General features: G+C 33.4%; 1 protein-coding gene across 2 annotated transcripts in view; it reads right to left on the reverse strand.

The window, feature by feature from the left end:
• Positions 1-16,413, reverse strand: part of LOC124947026 (muscle-specific protein 300 kDa) — a 40,106-nt gene that overhangs the window by 5,271 nt on the left and 18,422 nt on the right. For both annotated transcript variants that reach the window (XM_047488601.1, XM_047488600.1), the window contains exons 15-28: positions 16,110-16,398; positions 15,511-16,030; positions 14,978-15,429; positions 14,711-14,906; positions 14,490-14,564; positions 13,837-13,989; positions 11,512-13,759; positions 6,422-11,433; positions 5,419-6,069; positions 4,690-5,291; positions 3,956-4,598; positions 3,500-3,838; positions 2,687-2,992; positions 2,404-2,555 (exon numbers count right to left, since the gene is read on the reverse strand). In XM_047488601.1, the coding sequence (XP_047344557.1) occupies positions 2,404-2,555; positions 2,687-2,992; positions 3,500-3,838; positions 3,956-4,598; positions 4,690-5,291; positions 5,419-6,069; positions 6,422-11,433; positions 11,512-13,759; positions 13,837-13,989; positions 14,490-14,564; positions 14,711-14,906; positions 14,978-15,429; positions 15,511-16,030; positions 16,110-16,398 (11,638 nt within the window). The remainder of the gene's footprint in view (positions 1-2,403; positions 2,556-2,686; positions 2,993-3,499; positions 3,839-3,955; positions 4,599-4,689; positions 5,292-5,418; positions 6,070-6,421; positions 11,434-11,511; positions 13,760-13,836; positions 13,990-14,489; positions 14,565-14,710; positions 14,907-14,977; positions 15,430-15,510; positions 16,031-16,109; positions 16,399-16,413) is intronic.

Raw genomic sequence — 16,413 nt, forward strand, 5'->3', positions numbered from 1 at the left:
TGTATATAAATTTGCAATTCATAATATAAGTACTTAATATTATTTCGTCGATGATTTCATCTCGTTAATATGCTTTTCTAAGAACCGGTGATGTTAACTTCAGCACATGAATAAGTACTTATTTAAATCGTAATGTAAATATTTATACTAAATTATTTTCTATATAATTGTAAACAATTAACGATTCCTTTTATTTTTATTCTCTTGGTAACCGTTTAAAGGATGTATATCCACGTGGCATTGCACTGGGATCAAATTTCAACGAAGGGATTCATTGCTGTGATTCAATCAAAAGAACATGGATTGTTTCATCGATAACGAGATACATCTTATTATTGTCAGCAATATAAGTAAATGAAAATAATAATGAAAAAAATGGAAAAGAAAAAATTAAAAAAAAAATAGAAAATATTTTATGTACTTTCGTATTATATGTACGTTATTAATTTATAATAATAATAATAATTCTTCCGATATTACACAAATTCTTTAAAAAAAAAAAAGAATTCTTTTAAATGATATATCCGATAAAAGAACGAACGTGTTTGAAAGTTCCAACAGCATAGTTTCGATTCATGACGTAAAAATACACCGCACTAACACTCGTGTGTCACGATACGCGTAAATTTGAAGAAAACGATGATGACATTCATAAAAAGTATTATATGTATAATCGTGACGGATTATTATTCTTTTTTTTATTTTAACCTTCCCTATTATCTTTCATTTATCCCTACCTCTTTCCCACGAAATATATGTTCACAATTTGCAAAATATGAACCACTAGGCATTTCACCCCCACCCTACTCTCCTTATCCTCTCTTTTCTCCTTCTCTGAAATATATATTAATTCTTGGAGAATACTATGGCGCGGCACAATCAAGTTAAACAGCAGCGGTCGCGGTTCGGAACGTTATTAAGTGTACGATGCCATACTCGCGTTGAATTTTCGCCGCTCTGCCTTGACGAAGTAAGTTACAACGCATGCGATCTGGCTTTAAAGGCCAACTCGGCTGGCCAAGAATGAAAACGGAAGACGGGCCATGATGTATGTGTGCCTGTGTCCTAAGAATAATATGAACTAAACAAAAAAAAGAGATGGGAAATGCAAAAGAGAATGGAGGAAGATTTTCGATGAATCGTTTTATACAAAACGAATATATCGATGACTACTATACATTTATATATATAATATATATACATATATATATGTATATATATATATATATATATATATATTGCTATGCTAAAATAAGATATAAGATGATTCATATAGTTAAAGAGAATGTAATAATATATTACGAAAGAAAATTAATAAATATTGTATTAGTGCATCGTCACGAATAACGATTGTCGTGCATCTTCATATATCTTGCGTTGAAATTAAAAAATCGGACAGCAATAACGTATCTATGTCTCTTGTTGTTGATGATATATATATTTTGAGTTTAGGTAATCAATAGTATCTGTATTACGTGGAAGACTGACAAATAAACTGATTATCTTTCTAAGAGGTTTTGTATAATTATTTGCAATACTTGTCTTACTATTTCGAATGAAACATAGTGTCTTGCATTCGAAAACATTCGATCGTTGCTTCGAATGTTCACTTAATGCATTGTTATAAGATAAAAGATAACGGTCATCTTAATTCCTCACGAAAGTTAGTTTGCCAGAGGCAAAGATTGAACGAATATCGATTAGTTGCTATAATCGCAGCGATTGTAACGCGCGTTTTTCTTTTCTTTTATATATTAAATAGATGAAATATTTGAAATCATTTCTGAAATGAAATATATTACGATTATAAAAAGATTGCATAACAAAAAAGCTGAAGCTAAATACACACTCTTCATGCACATGCCATACTGCTCCTGGACATATTTTGCACTAATATTTTTCAAATTTTCTGTAAATTGTGACAATAAAGATGCAAATAATTATTATAAAATAATATTATTTCTTGATTGAAATTATTCTAAACGTACCTTAACCATTTTTCGGTCACACGATTATTACGAATTGTGCAATTCTCGCGTATATCGCTAAAATTGGCAATGATTTTACTTCTTTTTAAGTTCTGCTGCCAGAATTATCAATATAAATATCGACAAGAATCACAACACGTTTAAACATAGTATAGTACGGTAAAATATCACGAATGTTTCTTGGTTAAAGTCACAACTTATCTGGATATAGATAATATGATTTTTATCGAAATTATCTGTGTAAACATATATTATTAATATCGAGCGTGATATAAGAGTATATCAAGTAATAAACTATGAAACTTTATGTTTAAGTAATTTAATGATTTGGAGTCGAACGAGTCCATGTATGGAGCGTGCCAAAAAAAAGGAACAGAAAATTAGGTTAAAAAAAATAAATGTCATTCTGACTCACGATTCGACGGATTTTTGAAGATTTTTGATGCGCTCCTCGAGCGCACATGCCGGCGGCTGTGTGAAAGCTGCGAGGTATACAAGTACTGATCCCGCTAATGCTTGTATCTCTTCTGTTGCAGGTCTAAGCTTATCAGCGTCCGTAATTGATGCCTGATAGGAGAATAAAATGATATTAATTAACAAAATTATGTTTCAATTTTTATTTTTGAATATTTAAGAAATTTTCGGATCTCAATTAATCGTCAATTTTGATATTATCCAAATAGAATTATAATACTTACGTTCAGAGCTTTATTAATATCTTGTAAATGTTGTTTGGATCGAACTACAGTATCGATGAGTTTGTTCTTTTCTTCTATGGCGTTTAATCGAGCTTCGACGTGAGAGTAATGTGCTTCCAATTCTTCCCAATGTTTTGAAAGAGCTTCAAGAGCGTCTCTACGGCCTTCTAGACCAGAAACAAGTTCTTTCCATTCGGTAGTTATCTCCGATAATTGATCTTCTATCTTCTTCTTGTTTCTAGGATTTGCCAGATGTAGAACTTCTCGACCGCGTTCGTTTAACAAGTCTAACTCGAACTGTTGATTCTGAAAGAAAGAGTAAGAAACGATATCAGACACAGTGCTTTGCATTGCCAAGCACGACTAACTGGCGGTTGAATAATAATAACTCTGATCCACTGGTTTGCCTTGTGGATGACATCATTCTCAAGCTTGACATCATCGGAGAAAACTTCCGAGTGAAATGTCATTGCACCATTCTGTTTATTAACAAAATTACCCAAACATCACTGACACATTCGATAGTATTCGTCATTAATGACCTCGAGACCCGCTTTATATATGCTATCATCGAATACTTGTATAAAGATAAATAATTCAGTATTCCTTTTTTAAGTATAATAAATGCTTGGCATTGACCGAAATTTTTACTATACGTTATATGTAATCGACGATTCGTACTACATTCTCTTTTTAGATTAAAACGACTTCTCTCTCTACTTCTAAGAATTATATTTACATTTTAAATACAGTACGGATAAAAAGTGATGTCATCTACAATTTCGAACATAGGAGTTAAATAATTTTGTTTACCTGAATATCATTTAATGCATGTGTAATCTTTTGAATATTAAACTGTAAGCCGGCTAACGTTGTGACAGGTTCATCCGTGAATCTTGTCCTAGCTATGACAGCACGTACACGTTCCAAGGTTTGACTGTAGTCTCTCCAAGTCTCTGCTCCTTGTTCCATACGAGCTCGTTGAGATCTAGCCGTATTTAATGTGTTCTTCAACAGTTGAGTATGTTGTTGTTGTTCAGCGCTTAGTTCCTCTTGTTCAGAACTATTCAAGGAAGGCCATATTTTATCTGCTGCTTGTTGGATTTGTTGAGAGACTAGTTCGCGAATCGAAGATTCGGTACTAAAGTATATCTGAAAGTACAAAGTAATGATTACTTCAGAAAGTTCATTGATATATTCGTATATATCAAAGTAAATTTATTCTTACTTAAAGAATTGTGAGTTAATATAGTTACATCGATTACTCACCTTGTGTTCTTCCAAATCGCTAAGAATATTCTCAAAATCAAGTCCGGTTTTATCACTTTCAAGTCGAATCTTAGCTTCCTTAACCCAATAATGTAATTTTTCGGCTAGCTGGGCATAATTTAACCTCATTTCTAAGTTACTTTCAATATAATTTCCACGTTCCTTCATTTCTCTGGGCAATGAAGTTAATAAAGACATCGCTTCACTAAGCATTTCTTTCAGAGATCCTGGCATGCCTTCCTCGTGTCGTACAGAATCTTTCAAAGTTCGAATTTTGTCTAAGTATTCGTTTATGCTATCACAAAGAATTTTGTGCTTATTTATTTCCTCTTCCACACTTAACGGATTTCTTTCCAGAAGTGGCCTCGACTTAACTTCTTTTTCCTTGCTCTCTATCCAATCTAAAATATTAGCCAATTCATCGGCTAATCTTCTATGTTCTGCTGCAGCTAGCTCATGTTGCTCCCTTTGTGTTTCTACGGCTCTTCTAAGACCCTGGAGTTGTTGTTTAAGTGTTTGCAATTGCTCTGTTATAATATTTCTATCAACGGCTGAACCTTCAGCAGCTATTTGTTGTCCTTTGTCTGTAGCACTTGCAAGTGTAGCTTCACATTCTTGTATTTTTAATATAGCATCATCATACCTGTTAAAATGAATATTATTATATATATTATTTATTTAATTGTAATAAATAAAGAAAAACTGTATTTCATAAATATTCAATATAAAAATACCTTTTGATTTTGTCCTCTGTTGTTTGACCAGATTTTTCAATATCTCGAATTATTTCAGTATACTTAGCAATGAAAGTAGTAATTTCACCAACCAATGCTATAAATTGTTGCCGAAGAAGTAATAGTTGTCTTAGTTTTGCAATTTGTGCTTCTAGTGCTCTTATAAGATCATCTTGTTGAGCAAGAATATTTTGAAGATCGCCGACATTAGCTGATTGTAAACCGGACAATTTTGATTTATTGCTCTTAAGATCATCTAATATTCTTTCATAAGCTACTAACATTCCTTCAACATCTTCAATACGTGCACCAATCGGTTTATTCAAATCATGAAGTTCTTTTTGAATATCTGCCATAAATTGTACTGCTTCAGCAACACGTGCTGCCGCTTTTTCAGCTTCGTCAATTTTTTTCTGCAGATTATTAGCCCGTTCATTTATTACATTAGCCACTCTATCGTGAGCTTCTTTCATACGTTTTAACTGTTCACTCAGTTCCTGTTTATCTGCATCACTGATAGTAGGCAAAATAGATTTTCCTTGTTGAGTTATTTTTTCTATATTATCTTCATATTCTTTGGCTTCTTTCTTTAGTCGATCGTACTGAAAAAAGTTGTAAAACAAATTAATAAATTATCGTATCAAATAAATTAAAACAAAAAAAAAATAAATAAGAAATAAATGCATAATGTCACAAAAAAAATTCTAACGTAGAAAAAATAAAAAATACCTTAGCAAGCTGTTCACGAAGAACATCAACACTTGACGTTCGTAACTCTAACGAAGTAGCAACTTCTGCTTCATTAATCCACCGCTGACATTTGTCCATTTCATTTTCGAATGATTTACGTCCTTGAAGAAGATCGTTAAGGGATGCTTGCTTTTCTTTACCTTCTTTCTTCAGTTCTTCATAATCTTTGTTTAGATCATCTAGTAGAGCTTGTAATCGAGCACTATCTTCTGCATTACATTCTTTCAACATATTGTGTCCCTGTTTTATAATATTATTCAAATTTCCTTCATTGAATGATGCAATTTCAGATTCTAAACTGCTGTGCTGTGTAATTTCCTGTTCAACTTTCGAGGCTTTAAGTGGAAGGTATCCACTAAGCTTCTTTAATTCATTACTCTTATTTTTGATCCATGTACGAGCTCGTGCAAGATCAGTTTCAAATTTGTGACATGCATCTACGGCGGCACTTGCAATAGAAATTTCTTCTTGCAAAATGGTGCGTAATTCAATATGTTCTCCACGCAAAGCCTTAGTATCATCTTCTAATTGCTGTTGTTCACTAATCTCCAATTCATTTTGCATATTTCCAACACGTTTTTCAAGTGTGTCCACTATCATTTGTTTGTTTTCAGCTTCTTTTAATATACCCTGGAATGGCATGTATGATTTATGTTAAGGATATATTTAATACATTTACCGTCAAGTGTATTTTTTACTATGCTACTTAAGTTATATTATATTAAAAAGATAATAGGATATTGAATTGCACAGAAATATACAATGATGTGTAACATATTTATTTGCCTGTTCCCCATTGGTGACAGTTGCGAAGTAAGTAAGGGGAATACGAATATTATAAATGAAAAGTTTAGTGACTGTCAGCAGTGAGCACCAGGGCAATGAATGTATTAAGAAACAATACAAAAATCGTTAAAATTAAACTTAACTATATTATATTATGAATAACTGAACTAATTTATTAAAAATTATTGTTAATTACCTTAAGAATAAGCAATCTTTCTTCTGCTTGTTTACTTTCGTATCCAAGAGGCTCAGTTAGTCTAGCGTGTTCTTTTTTCTGTTCAATCCAATTTCGGTTCTCTTCGATTTCTTGACGAGTTGCTTCGATACCTTGAGCTGTCATATCTAGAACTTGCGTTTTTCTTTGCAATTTTTTACTTATGTCAGTGTATCGTCTTTCTACAAACTTGATCTGTTCCTCGATTTGTTGTGAGTCCAAATTACTAACAGAATCCATTACTTGATCGCCTAATTTCTTAACTTCGTCCATTCTGTCTGCACCTTGGGATTCAAATTCACCGATGATTTCTTTTATATTTGAAATTTTTTGACCGATTGTAAAACCACAACCCTTTTCAATACCATCGGCTTTCTTTGAGAGAGTATCAAACCATGTTTGAATATCTTGTACTTGATTTCTATATTTCTGTATTAGATCTTGTGATGCCTGTTTACCTGCAATGGCATCAGTCAATTCTGCTTCTAATTTATTTAGTCCATCTTCAACTTCCTGTATTTCCGGATGTGATGCTAGTTCTGTTAAAGCACGAATACGACGTTCATTAACATTTACTAACAGCTCATTCATTGTTTGTAATTCAGCCTGTGCTGCCTCAGCACGTAATTTTGCTGGCCTGGATTTCCATTCTGCGCAAAGTGCTCGTTGCTGATTTATCCACATACATAATGCATTTTTCTGCCTAGTTTGTTCCTCGAGATCGCTTACTATTTTTGTCATATTTGTCAAGTGTATTTGCATTTGATCGATAAGATCTTCCAATCTCGTTCGAACTTCAACTTCTCTAGGTGCAATTTGAACCGGTGGTGCATCTAAAGGACTGCCAGGTCTAGAAATGCAAGCTGCTGCTGCTTCGCAAGCTTCGACTGCCAATGCGAGACGCGTTTTCTCAGTTTGTAACTTATTATGTAATATTCGTGCCTTTTCCAGACTTTCTTCCGCTTCGGCAAGAGTATCTACGGGAGCTTCTAATTCATGAGCAATTTCAGGTTGATAGGAATCTAGATTTTTTGCAATACTTTCCAACGTATTTTCATATTCTTGGAATTTCGTTAAAGAGTCTGCTAATCTACCTTTTATTTGTAATGCAGTATTTAATAAAGAATTATAACTATCTTGAACATTTTGTAATTGCGTTTCTATGGTGGTCCTGATTTCTTTATTTACTACTACATATTGATTGATTTGTCCTTGACCTTTAACTTTTAAATCATCGATTACCGTTTGATATTTTTGTATTTCCATTAATAATGACTCATGTTGTTTCATTTGAGCCATTGTTTGTTCTTTACTAATTATATAGAGTGAGTTATGAGCCATTAATTGAAAAGATATTTGCAATAGCCATTTTTCTGTGTCCTGTAATGCCGCATGATATGCATTGTATTCTTTCATTTCATCTTCTATCGATTTCTTTCTCTTGTTGACACGATCACCTAAAACTTGCCACTTTGTCAAAAGTTCTTTTGATCGTTCTAACGTTATGTTATTTTCTGCCCAGTTTGATAATTCACCAGCTTCTTCCATTAAATTATCCAGGTCAGTCTTTTTACTATGAACCGTTTCTTGTATGTGTTTATATCGCTCAAGTAAAGTTTTCATTTCACCAAATTCTCCTTTCGTATTTGGTAGATCTTCCGTTGATACGTAAGTTTCATCTAACCATTTCTTAAATTTATTATATGTTTCTGCATGATCCTCCCATCGGCTAAGGATTGATTTCACTCTAGCTTGATTTGTATTTAGATCCATAGTCAACTGTTCCCAGTTTGATCTTAGATCAGCCATATCAGTTCGTAATTGATCTTGTTGTTCTGGTAACGCTGTATTAATGGCTTTCACGAAAGCATTTTGTAACGTTGATAATAATTGTTGGCCTTCGGTAATTTGTGAAGCTGCAACCTTAAGGATTCCTAGTTTATCCTTAGCCCATACTTCATCACCAGTTCCAACACAATCTTTCACGGATTTCTGTACGGAGTGCAACCAATCTTCCATTTCTTTCTTAGCTTTCAAAAATTCAGTATGATCTGATAGATTCTTTTCAACTTTGGAAACCAAACTTTGTGCATCAGTGAGTAAGGATGTATACGCCGATTGCAATTGTATTGTTTTATCACGAGCTAGGCTCCAAGTACTCAATTCCAATAAAGCTTCGCACTTGTCATTTAAATCTTCGAGAATAGGTTTTTGTTTAATAGCTTCATCAACTAATTGCTTGCATCGTCCTAAATCCAATTGCGTTTTATTATCTTTCGATTGTTCATCGATTACTTTCTTCTGAAAACAATCAATCCATGCTTTCATGTTATCCAACGCAGCTGTAAATTGAGACCACGTTAATATACAGTTATTAAGAGTTTCATGCGAATCATGACACTGAGATTGCAGTAACGACCAATCAGTTTGCAATTGTTTTACGTCTTGCTTGATGGAATCCTGACCTTCTGTACCAGTAGTCGAGATTACAGCATCCCTTAATTCAATTACTTTCGAGATTAGCTTATCTCCATTTGGTAGAGAGAAAATAATTTGACTCACTTTGTTTTCACGTTCCAATACCTGTCCTTTATCTCCATGAGTATCGCTATGTTGTTGAAGTTCGAGTTTTGTTTGACGTATCCAATCAGCAGCTTCGTTATATGCTTGCTGAAATTTCTCGTGATCCTTTATCTGATTTTCCAATTTACCTATTTTATCGGCGATAGATTGTTTAACTGCTTCATACTTTGTGATGGTTGACTCATAAGGACTTCTCTGTATAGTTGAATCTTCAGCAAGACGCGTTTTAAGTCGATTAACAGAATCACTATGACCTATTATATCTCTTAAAATCGTTTTGAATTTTTCTAGAAGAGCTCGTTTTTCACTGAGATCATTTCTATAAATTTCTTCGGCTTGAACTTTTCCTTCAACTTCTTCGATCCAATCTGTGATCAATCTATGAATTTTGTTCAATTCTTCAAGTACACCTGCTCGTGCCGACAATTTTTGTCTAGCAATTTCAACGTCGGCTAACAATTTATCAAATTCTGCTTTAAGATTTTCAGTATCTTCTTGAATTTTTACCGCACCGTTCTGTTCGGTGTTCATAATAACTTTTTCCTTTAATTCCAAAGCATAACGCAATTTATTTTGACCCTGTTCTAAAGTTTGCCGTATGGTTTTGCACGCGTGTAATTTATTATTAACTTCTTGCAAAGTACTAGGAATCTCCATACATTCTCCTAATTTGTTTCGAGTTCGTTCAATCCAATCTTCACATTCTTGATGCAATGTATTGTGTTGTTGATGTTCTTGATAATGTAATTCCAAACGTCGCATAATTTCTTTGGCAAGCGATAAGAGAGCATTATATTTCGTTGTCAATTGAGTAACTGCATTTGAAATTCGTGTGTCGGCACAGGTTTCAACCAACATTTGGGCTTTCATATTCAAACGATCGAGTTCCTTTTGCCAATCAAATAAAGTTTGCAAATGAACTTGGAATTGTTCGAGTACGTTCTTCTTTTCTTCAAGACTGTCCTGTAACTTATTGAAAGATTGTACTAGTTGTTCGGTTTGAGTTAACCATTCCGTAGCTTCAGAAAATTGTTCTTCATACTGAGTCCATTTTACTATAGCCTCTTCTAATAATGATTTTGTAGTACCCAGTGAGTCTACGTAATTGTCGTATTCGTCTTGTAACAAAGCTACTTCTTCTTCGATAATTTCTTTATCCTCAGCATCAGCGATTTGACAAGCAGCATTACCTCTTTCTAAAGCTTTCTCAAGTTTTTTCTGTCCTTCTGAAAGTTCACACTGCAATACCTTCAATTGAGTAATTTTGCTGGCTAAAGATTCTTTATCACCTGTAGGTTCCGAGCATTTACCTAATCTTTCTTTTGCAACACGTATCCATTGTAAGAATTCGTTACCACTATCAATGAACGCTTGATGTTGTTCAACGGTTTCTTTTTGTTTTGCATAAAGTTCTTGGGCATGCTTACTTAAAGTTTTATATTTAATAGATATCTCTGTCGCTGGTGTAGCTTGTCGAAGGTCTTCTGCTTTCGTTGCTACTGATTGTATCATCGGTTCGAAGGCAACGATGTCTTGTACGATACTATTAGTTTGCCGTAAATTTGCTTTTCTCTCGCCAATTGCTAAAGAACTCAGACCAGCTGAACCTTTTTTAGCTTTGGAAACTTTTTGTTCCCAAACTTGTTGCAGTTTCGCTTCACGATCGTTGATCCATTGCTGCAATTGCGAGTAAGAAGAGCTATAGTCAGCCCATTGTAGAAGACTAGTTTCTAAATGTACTTTTGTTGTTGATATTTTCTTAACTAAACGTTCCCAATCATTTTGTATATCTTTCAATTGCGAGCTAATTTCTTCTCGACCATCAGAGCGTGTGTTTCTCATCACTTTTTCCCCACAATTTATTGTCAGATGAACTAAATTCTGCCCTTCTTCTCGTTTCCTTAACAATTCTTGTATTTTGTCTAATCTATTTTGCAATTCGTTGCGACTACTTGTCGATGCTGCTTCTGTTCCTTGTCTTATAATCTGCTTTGCGTTTTCAATCCAAGCATGTGCCTTTCCGAGATAAGCTTCGTAATCTTCGTGCTGTGCTAAATTAGTCTCTACTTTATTTAACACATCTTTAGCAAGATTTACTTGCACTTGATATCGTGAATTTAAATGACGAAGTTGATTATTAACGTAAGTATCCAGATGAGAAGAAAGCAAACCAGAAGCTGTTTTGTTAAACTTGTCGATTTGTTCTTGACCTTTCATCAAATTGTTTAATATTTCCTTGACCTCTTGTACTTGCTTTTGTTTTTCTTTAACATTAGGTAACAAAGCATTCTTCTGCGCTTTGATAAGAATATCAAATTGTTGCAACCAATCGCTAAGTCTTTCATATTCATCCTTGTAATCGCGCCATTGACTGATAGTAGATTCTAGTTGATCCTTTTGCTGTTTGATTTCTGTACATAATAAATATATTTTAATTATTACAATATCTAATAAATGCATTATATAAGGAAATAAAAATATAATCTTACCTTTAAATAATCCTTCGAAGCTTTCAGTAAGAGCACGAATTTCATTCTTGATAACTTCTTGACCTTGAACATTTGTACTAACACATACAACTTTTCCAGTATGTTGTAAATGTTCTACCAACAATTCACCTTGGGCTTTCTTATTTAAGAGACTCTCCAAAGGTACAACAGCATTTTCTATAGCTAATTTATCACTTAGTGATTTCTGTTTTATCGCTGGTATCTTCTCACGCGCTCGATTGAGCCAAGTAATCAAATTATCATGAGCTTCCTTATAAAGTCGGTGATCCTTGTATTGTTCTTCTCGTTCTGCTAATAGCGATTTGATTTTTTCAAAGAGCATGTCAAATCGGCTCAATATATCTTGTGCATGAGAAGCAGCTAATCCTTGTTGTCCACTCGCAATCATTTCAGCAACTTCAGCTTTCAAACTCTCAACTTCTATGTTCTCGCATCTAATTTTCTCTTCTAAAGCTTTTATACGTTCTAATTGACTTCTTTTTTCTGTCATTGTCGCTTGAAATTGAGACATTTCTTCTAACGATGTTTGCATATATTCGTTAGTCTTATTAATCGATTGAATTTGTTCGAGTAAACCAGCCCACTTGTTAATAGAATCATCTAAATTCGTTTTCGTCTCAAGCATTTTCGATGCTACAGCACTCCATTGTTCTTGAAGATGCGCTAATGCTTCATTTATTGCTTGATGTCCATTTGGTGCTGTATTTGCCAAAACAGCTTGAGCTAATTCGACGATATTTTGAACTTTAGCAAATCCATCCTCTTTATACAATAATATATCTTGCATAGTTTCCATTTTATTTTCTAAATCTTTTTGTGATGATGCACTTAAATCTGAACAGTAAGCTAATTTGTTCTTTATGTCATTTAACCATCTGCTACATTCGGATAATTGATTATCAAATTCTTGATGTACAGCAACAAACTGATGCCATCGATTGTTTAAATCTTTAACCTTGCTTGATATTTGTTGATATTTGATACTCAATTCTGATATATGTGATGTTCGCGAAGATACATTTTTATGTAGCTGCTGCGCTCTTTCCGTAACCGCATCAATTTCAAGTTCTTTAGCACGTACTTCTCCTTGAAGTGAACGTAATTTTTCTAATTGGTCTTTCTTTTCTGCTAAAGTTGATTTCAGATCTACAGCATGAAGTTTTGTATCTGTATCCTTGATCCAAACTAGACATCTTTCTTTTAAATTCTCAAATTCGTTCCATTGTTGCAATTTATTTTCTAATGCTTCGATAGTCGATTTGACAGCAGATATTAAACCTTCCCATTCTTGTTGAGACGAATCAATCTGTGATCGTATATTTACTTGACCTGTTTCTAAAGTACCAGGTATCACTTTTTCTCCAAGAATTCGAATTTGTTGAACTCTTGGTTCCTCTTCCGGAAGCGTATGTAAAAGATTTTGTAAACGATCTAAATTCGTATGTAGAGATACTCGTTCTAATTCAGTGTCACCCCAAAGATTAACAGCATTATGAGTTGCATCCAGCCATTCGTGTGTATCTAATACAGCCTTACTATATTGTTGATGATCGCTAACGATTCCTTCATATCTTTCAACAAAAGTTGCGGCACGTTTCAGTACTTCAGCATGCCTACGTTTTAATTTGTTTATTATGGAATCAATTTTGTCTGTACGCTCTGGAAGATTATCTGCTTTATCTGAAAGATCAAGCAAATCCTGTTGATGCATTTGAGCGTCGTGCAAGAAAGTACGATAAATTTGCAATTGTCCTCGTTTTTCATCCAAGGTAGTTTTTAATTCGATATCTTCTTTTAGTTGAGATTCCGCATCTTTTAACCAATTTTCAAAGGCTTCGCTACACTCGTCGAAACCTGACCATTTTGCGATCCTAGCTTGTAAGTCACGTTCCGTTGACGCAATATCATCGTATAATCCTTCTAAAACTTGTTGAAGGTCCGATAACTGTTGACGAATGATTTCTCTACCTTCTACGCCAGTTGTAGGATATAAACGTTCACCGGTTTCGATTGTACTATTCAGTAAAGAGATTGCTGACGATTGTCGTCCTAAAAGTTCTTTTGAAGTATCAGCTTTTAAGATTAATTCTTGACGTGTGCCGCACAAATTATCAGTGACTGATTGATAACGGCCCCTTGCAGTAGCTAGCCACTCAGAACACTGCTTGTAACGTTCTAGATATGCAGTATGATCTGCGGTAGCTTGTTCGCATTTCTTCACGAGTTCCTACATTCAATAAAATTATGTTAATTTGATTTCATCATTGTTAAATATATGTTTAAAAAATTTGTTCGAAAATTTACCTTAGCAGTTGTTTGTATTGATTGAAATCGAGAAGTGATCTGTTGAACGCTAGAAGAAAATCTAGTTTCGCCACTAATCTGGATCAAATCCGAAGAATCATATCTCATTTTATCGAAGTCTGCTTCATTTTGTCTGAGATTCGCAATTAACGACTGTAGCAAACAAATGAATTATTTAAATTAATTAATTTCTTACAAGAGAAAGTCATAATTAACGAAATGATCATATCTTAAATATATTTACAAAAGTAGAATAATTAATACTGATTGACACCAATGTTGATGTGTTATACAAATGAGACATCATCATATATACGAGCGGTTAGTTATATTTTTACCATATTATACCAAAAAATATTAACGAAGCATTACTTCGAGTATCGTACAATATTTAATAGAGCAAACTATGGATTATAAATTAGTTCGAGCATTATAACAATTAAAAAAAATATATATATAGAAATACACATGTATTTTATATACGTAAAAAACTATGTTTTTAAATAGCTATTTATTGATTTCTTTTTAATTATTATTTACTATAACAGGAAAAGATAGCAAGGAAGAGTGATAAAAAACAATTTTTTTTAGAAGCCTGCATCATTCACATTTTGCAGCCTGCAAGGCATTGCTTGTAGAGAATTCACTCTTACTTGTTCAAGGTGGTCACCAAGCGCCACCAATTCAATTACATCCGTATTCCGTGTTTCTGCAACCTTTTGTAGTTCCTAAGAAATTCCATTACAAATTTTGAATTAAACAAAATAAAAAAAAAATTGTCCAATTATGGATGACACGATTCCTCTTTTATGCGTATTAATCTAAACTTTAATTAATGTAGTAAATTAGGATATATTTTCTAATGATAACTTACTTGATATTTTTCCAATTGCTCTTGTTTTTCTTCAATCGTGTTTTTTAATGAATAATTCTTCAATGATGTTTCTGCATCGGCCAACCAAATAATGAGTTGTTCCAACAAATTTTCATATTCACTCCATTGTTGTATTCTTTCTTCTATGCAACTAATCACATCGCTAACTGCATTCGCAAAGTTCTTACTCTCAAATCTAACAAATGAAATATAAATGATTATTAACGTTTTTTAACGAATTTATTCATGGTCATTTAATTTAATTACCTTAAGTTTGCAACATCTCTTTTCATGCATTCATAATATACTTTTGGTGATAAACTGCTTGCACTTTGTGAGACATGCTCGGCCAAAACGTTTAATTTCAATTCACCTTCATTCTGCTTATCCTGTATTTCGAGAACCTTAACTAATCTATTCTGGAGGGTAGTTTTATTAGCTGTATAATCGCTATAACCGGTTAATTGTTCCCACTGTTGTTTCTGATAATCCTGATATGCGCGTTGAAGATCTTGGAATTGTTGGAATATATCAAGGAATTCCTCTAAACTGGCTATCGCTTTTTGCGATCTATCTACTAATTTCTCATATCTGTCGGATACCAAAGTTACTTTATCTTGAATATCTGACGGTGCTTGTGCAACTTGAATCAAAGCATAGGCTTTTTCGGAAATTCCTTCTATAATACGTTTATGGGCAAGGATTTCTTGATGTAACGTCTAAAATTTCATCAAACATTAATTTCATTAAACAAATCTTTTCGTTTCTTATCAGAATTGCATTAGTACGTGAATACTTACTTTATTCTTCAATAACTTTGATCTGATCTCTTGTAATGAAGGCCACATTACTGGTGGATCCTGTTTTATAGCTCTTTCCATAGTATTCAACCAAAGAAGTGTTTGTTGCAAAGTTTCTTGATAGGTAGACCATTGTAAAGATTGAGCATCTTGTTTCTTTTGTTGTTCAACAATACCTTCTGCAAGACTATCCCATCGTTCTCGTACACGTCTTATTTCATGTCGGATAATTTCTCGACCTTGAGCTGATGTATCTGGCAAGATTCTTTCACCAGCTGTTGTTAATCCGGATAAACGATGTTCGGCTTGTTCTTTTTCAGCTAATAATATTTGCAAGCATAAAGCTTTTGCTTCAAGATTTCCACCTATGTCTTCTCTCTTCAAAGTAGCCAAACTTTGTTCTAATGGAGTAAGCCATACATCGATAGATTTCAATTTATCTTCGTAAGTCTGATGATCATCGACACTAGTTTGATAACGATTGATTACTTCTTTACTAAATGTATGAAGTAATTGATATCTGAAATAAATTCATATTTATTAATGAGTATAAATATATAATTATAATATATTTTTAAAGATACTGTGTTTTCTATTACCTGTAACTAATTTGAGAGATCAAGATTTTAATACGTTCGAGACCACTGGAATGCAATAAATTATGAGATATATCAACAAATGCATCGATCTCTTGTTCTTGTTTCAAAATTATGTCTCGTTTCTCTTTGAAAGCTTGAAGTCGAGCTTCTTTGTCATTCAAAGTTGGTTGAAGTTGTTGATCTCTGAAGGTAGCCTCCATTGAAGAAAACCATCGTGTATGAGCTTCTAACTGATCCTCGAAATCCTGCCATTTTCTTAAAGCAACTTTTTGCTTTTCTTCCACAGATTCTATAAAATAAGCCA

Source organism: Vespa velutina, chromosome 2 (genome assembly GCF_912470025.1).
Source record: "Vespa velutina chromosome 2, iVesVel2.1, whole genome shotgun sequence".
In the NCBI taxonomy this organism is placed as follows: domain Eukaryota; kingdom Metazoa; phylum Arthropoda; class Insecta; order Hymenoptera; family Vespidae; genus Vespa; species Vespa velutina.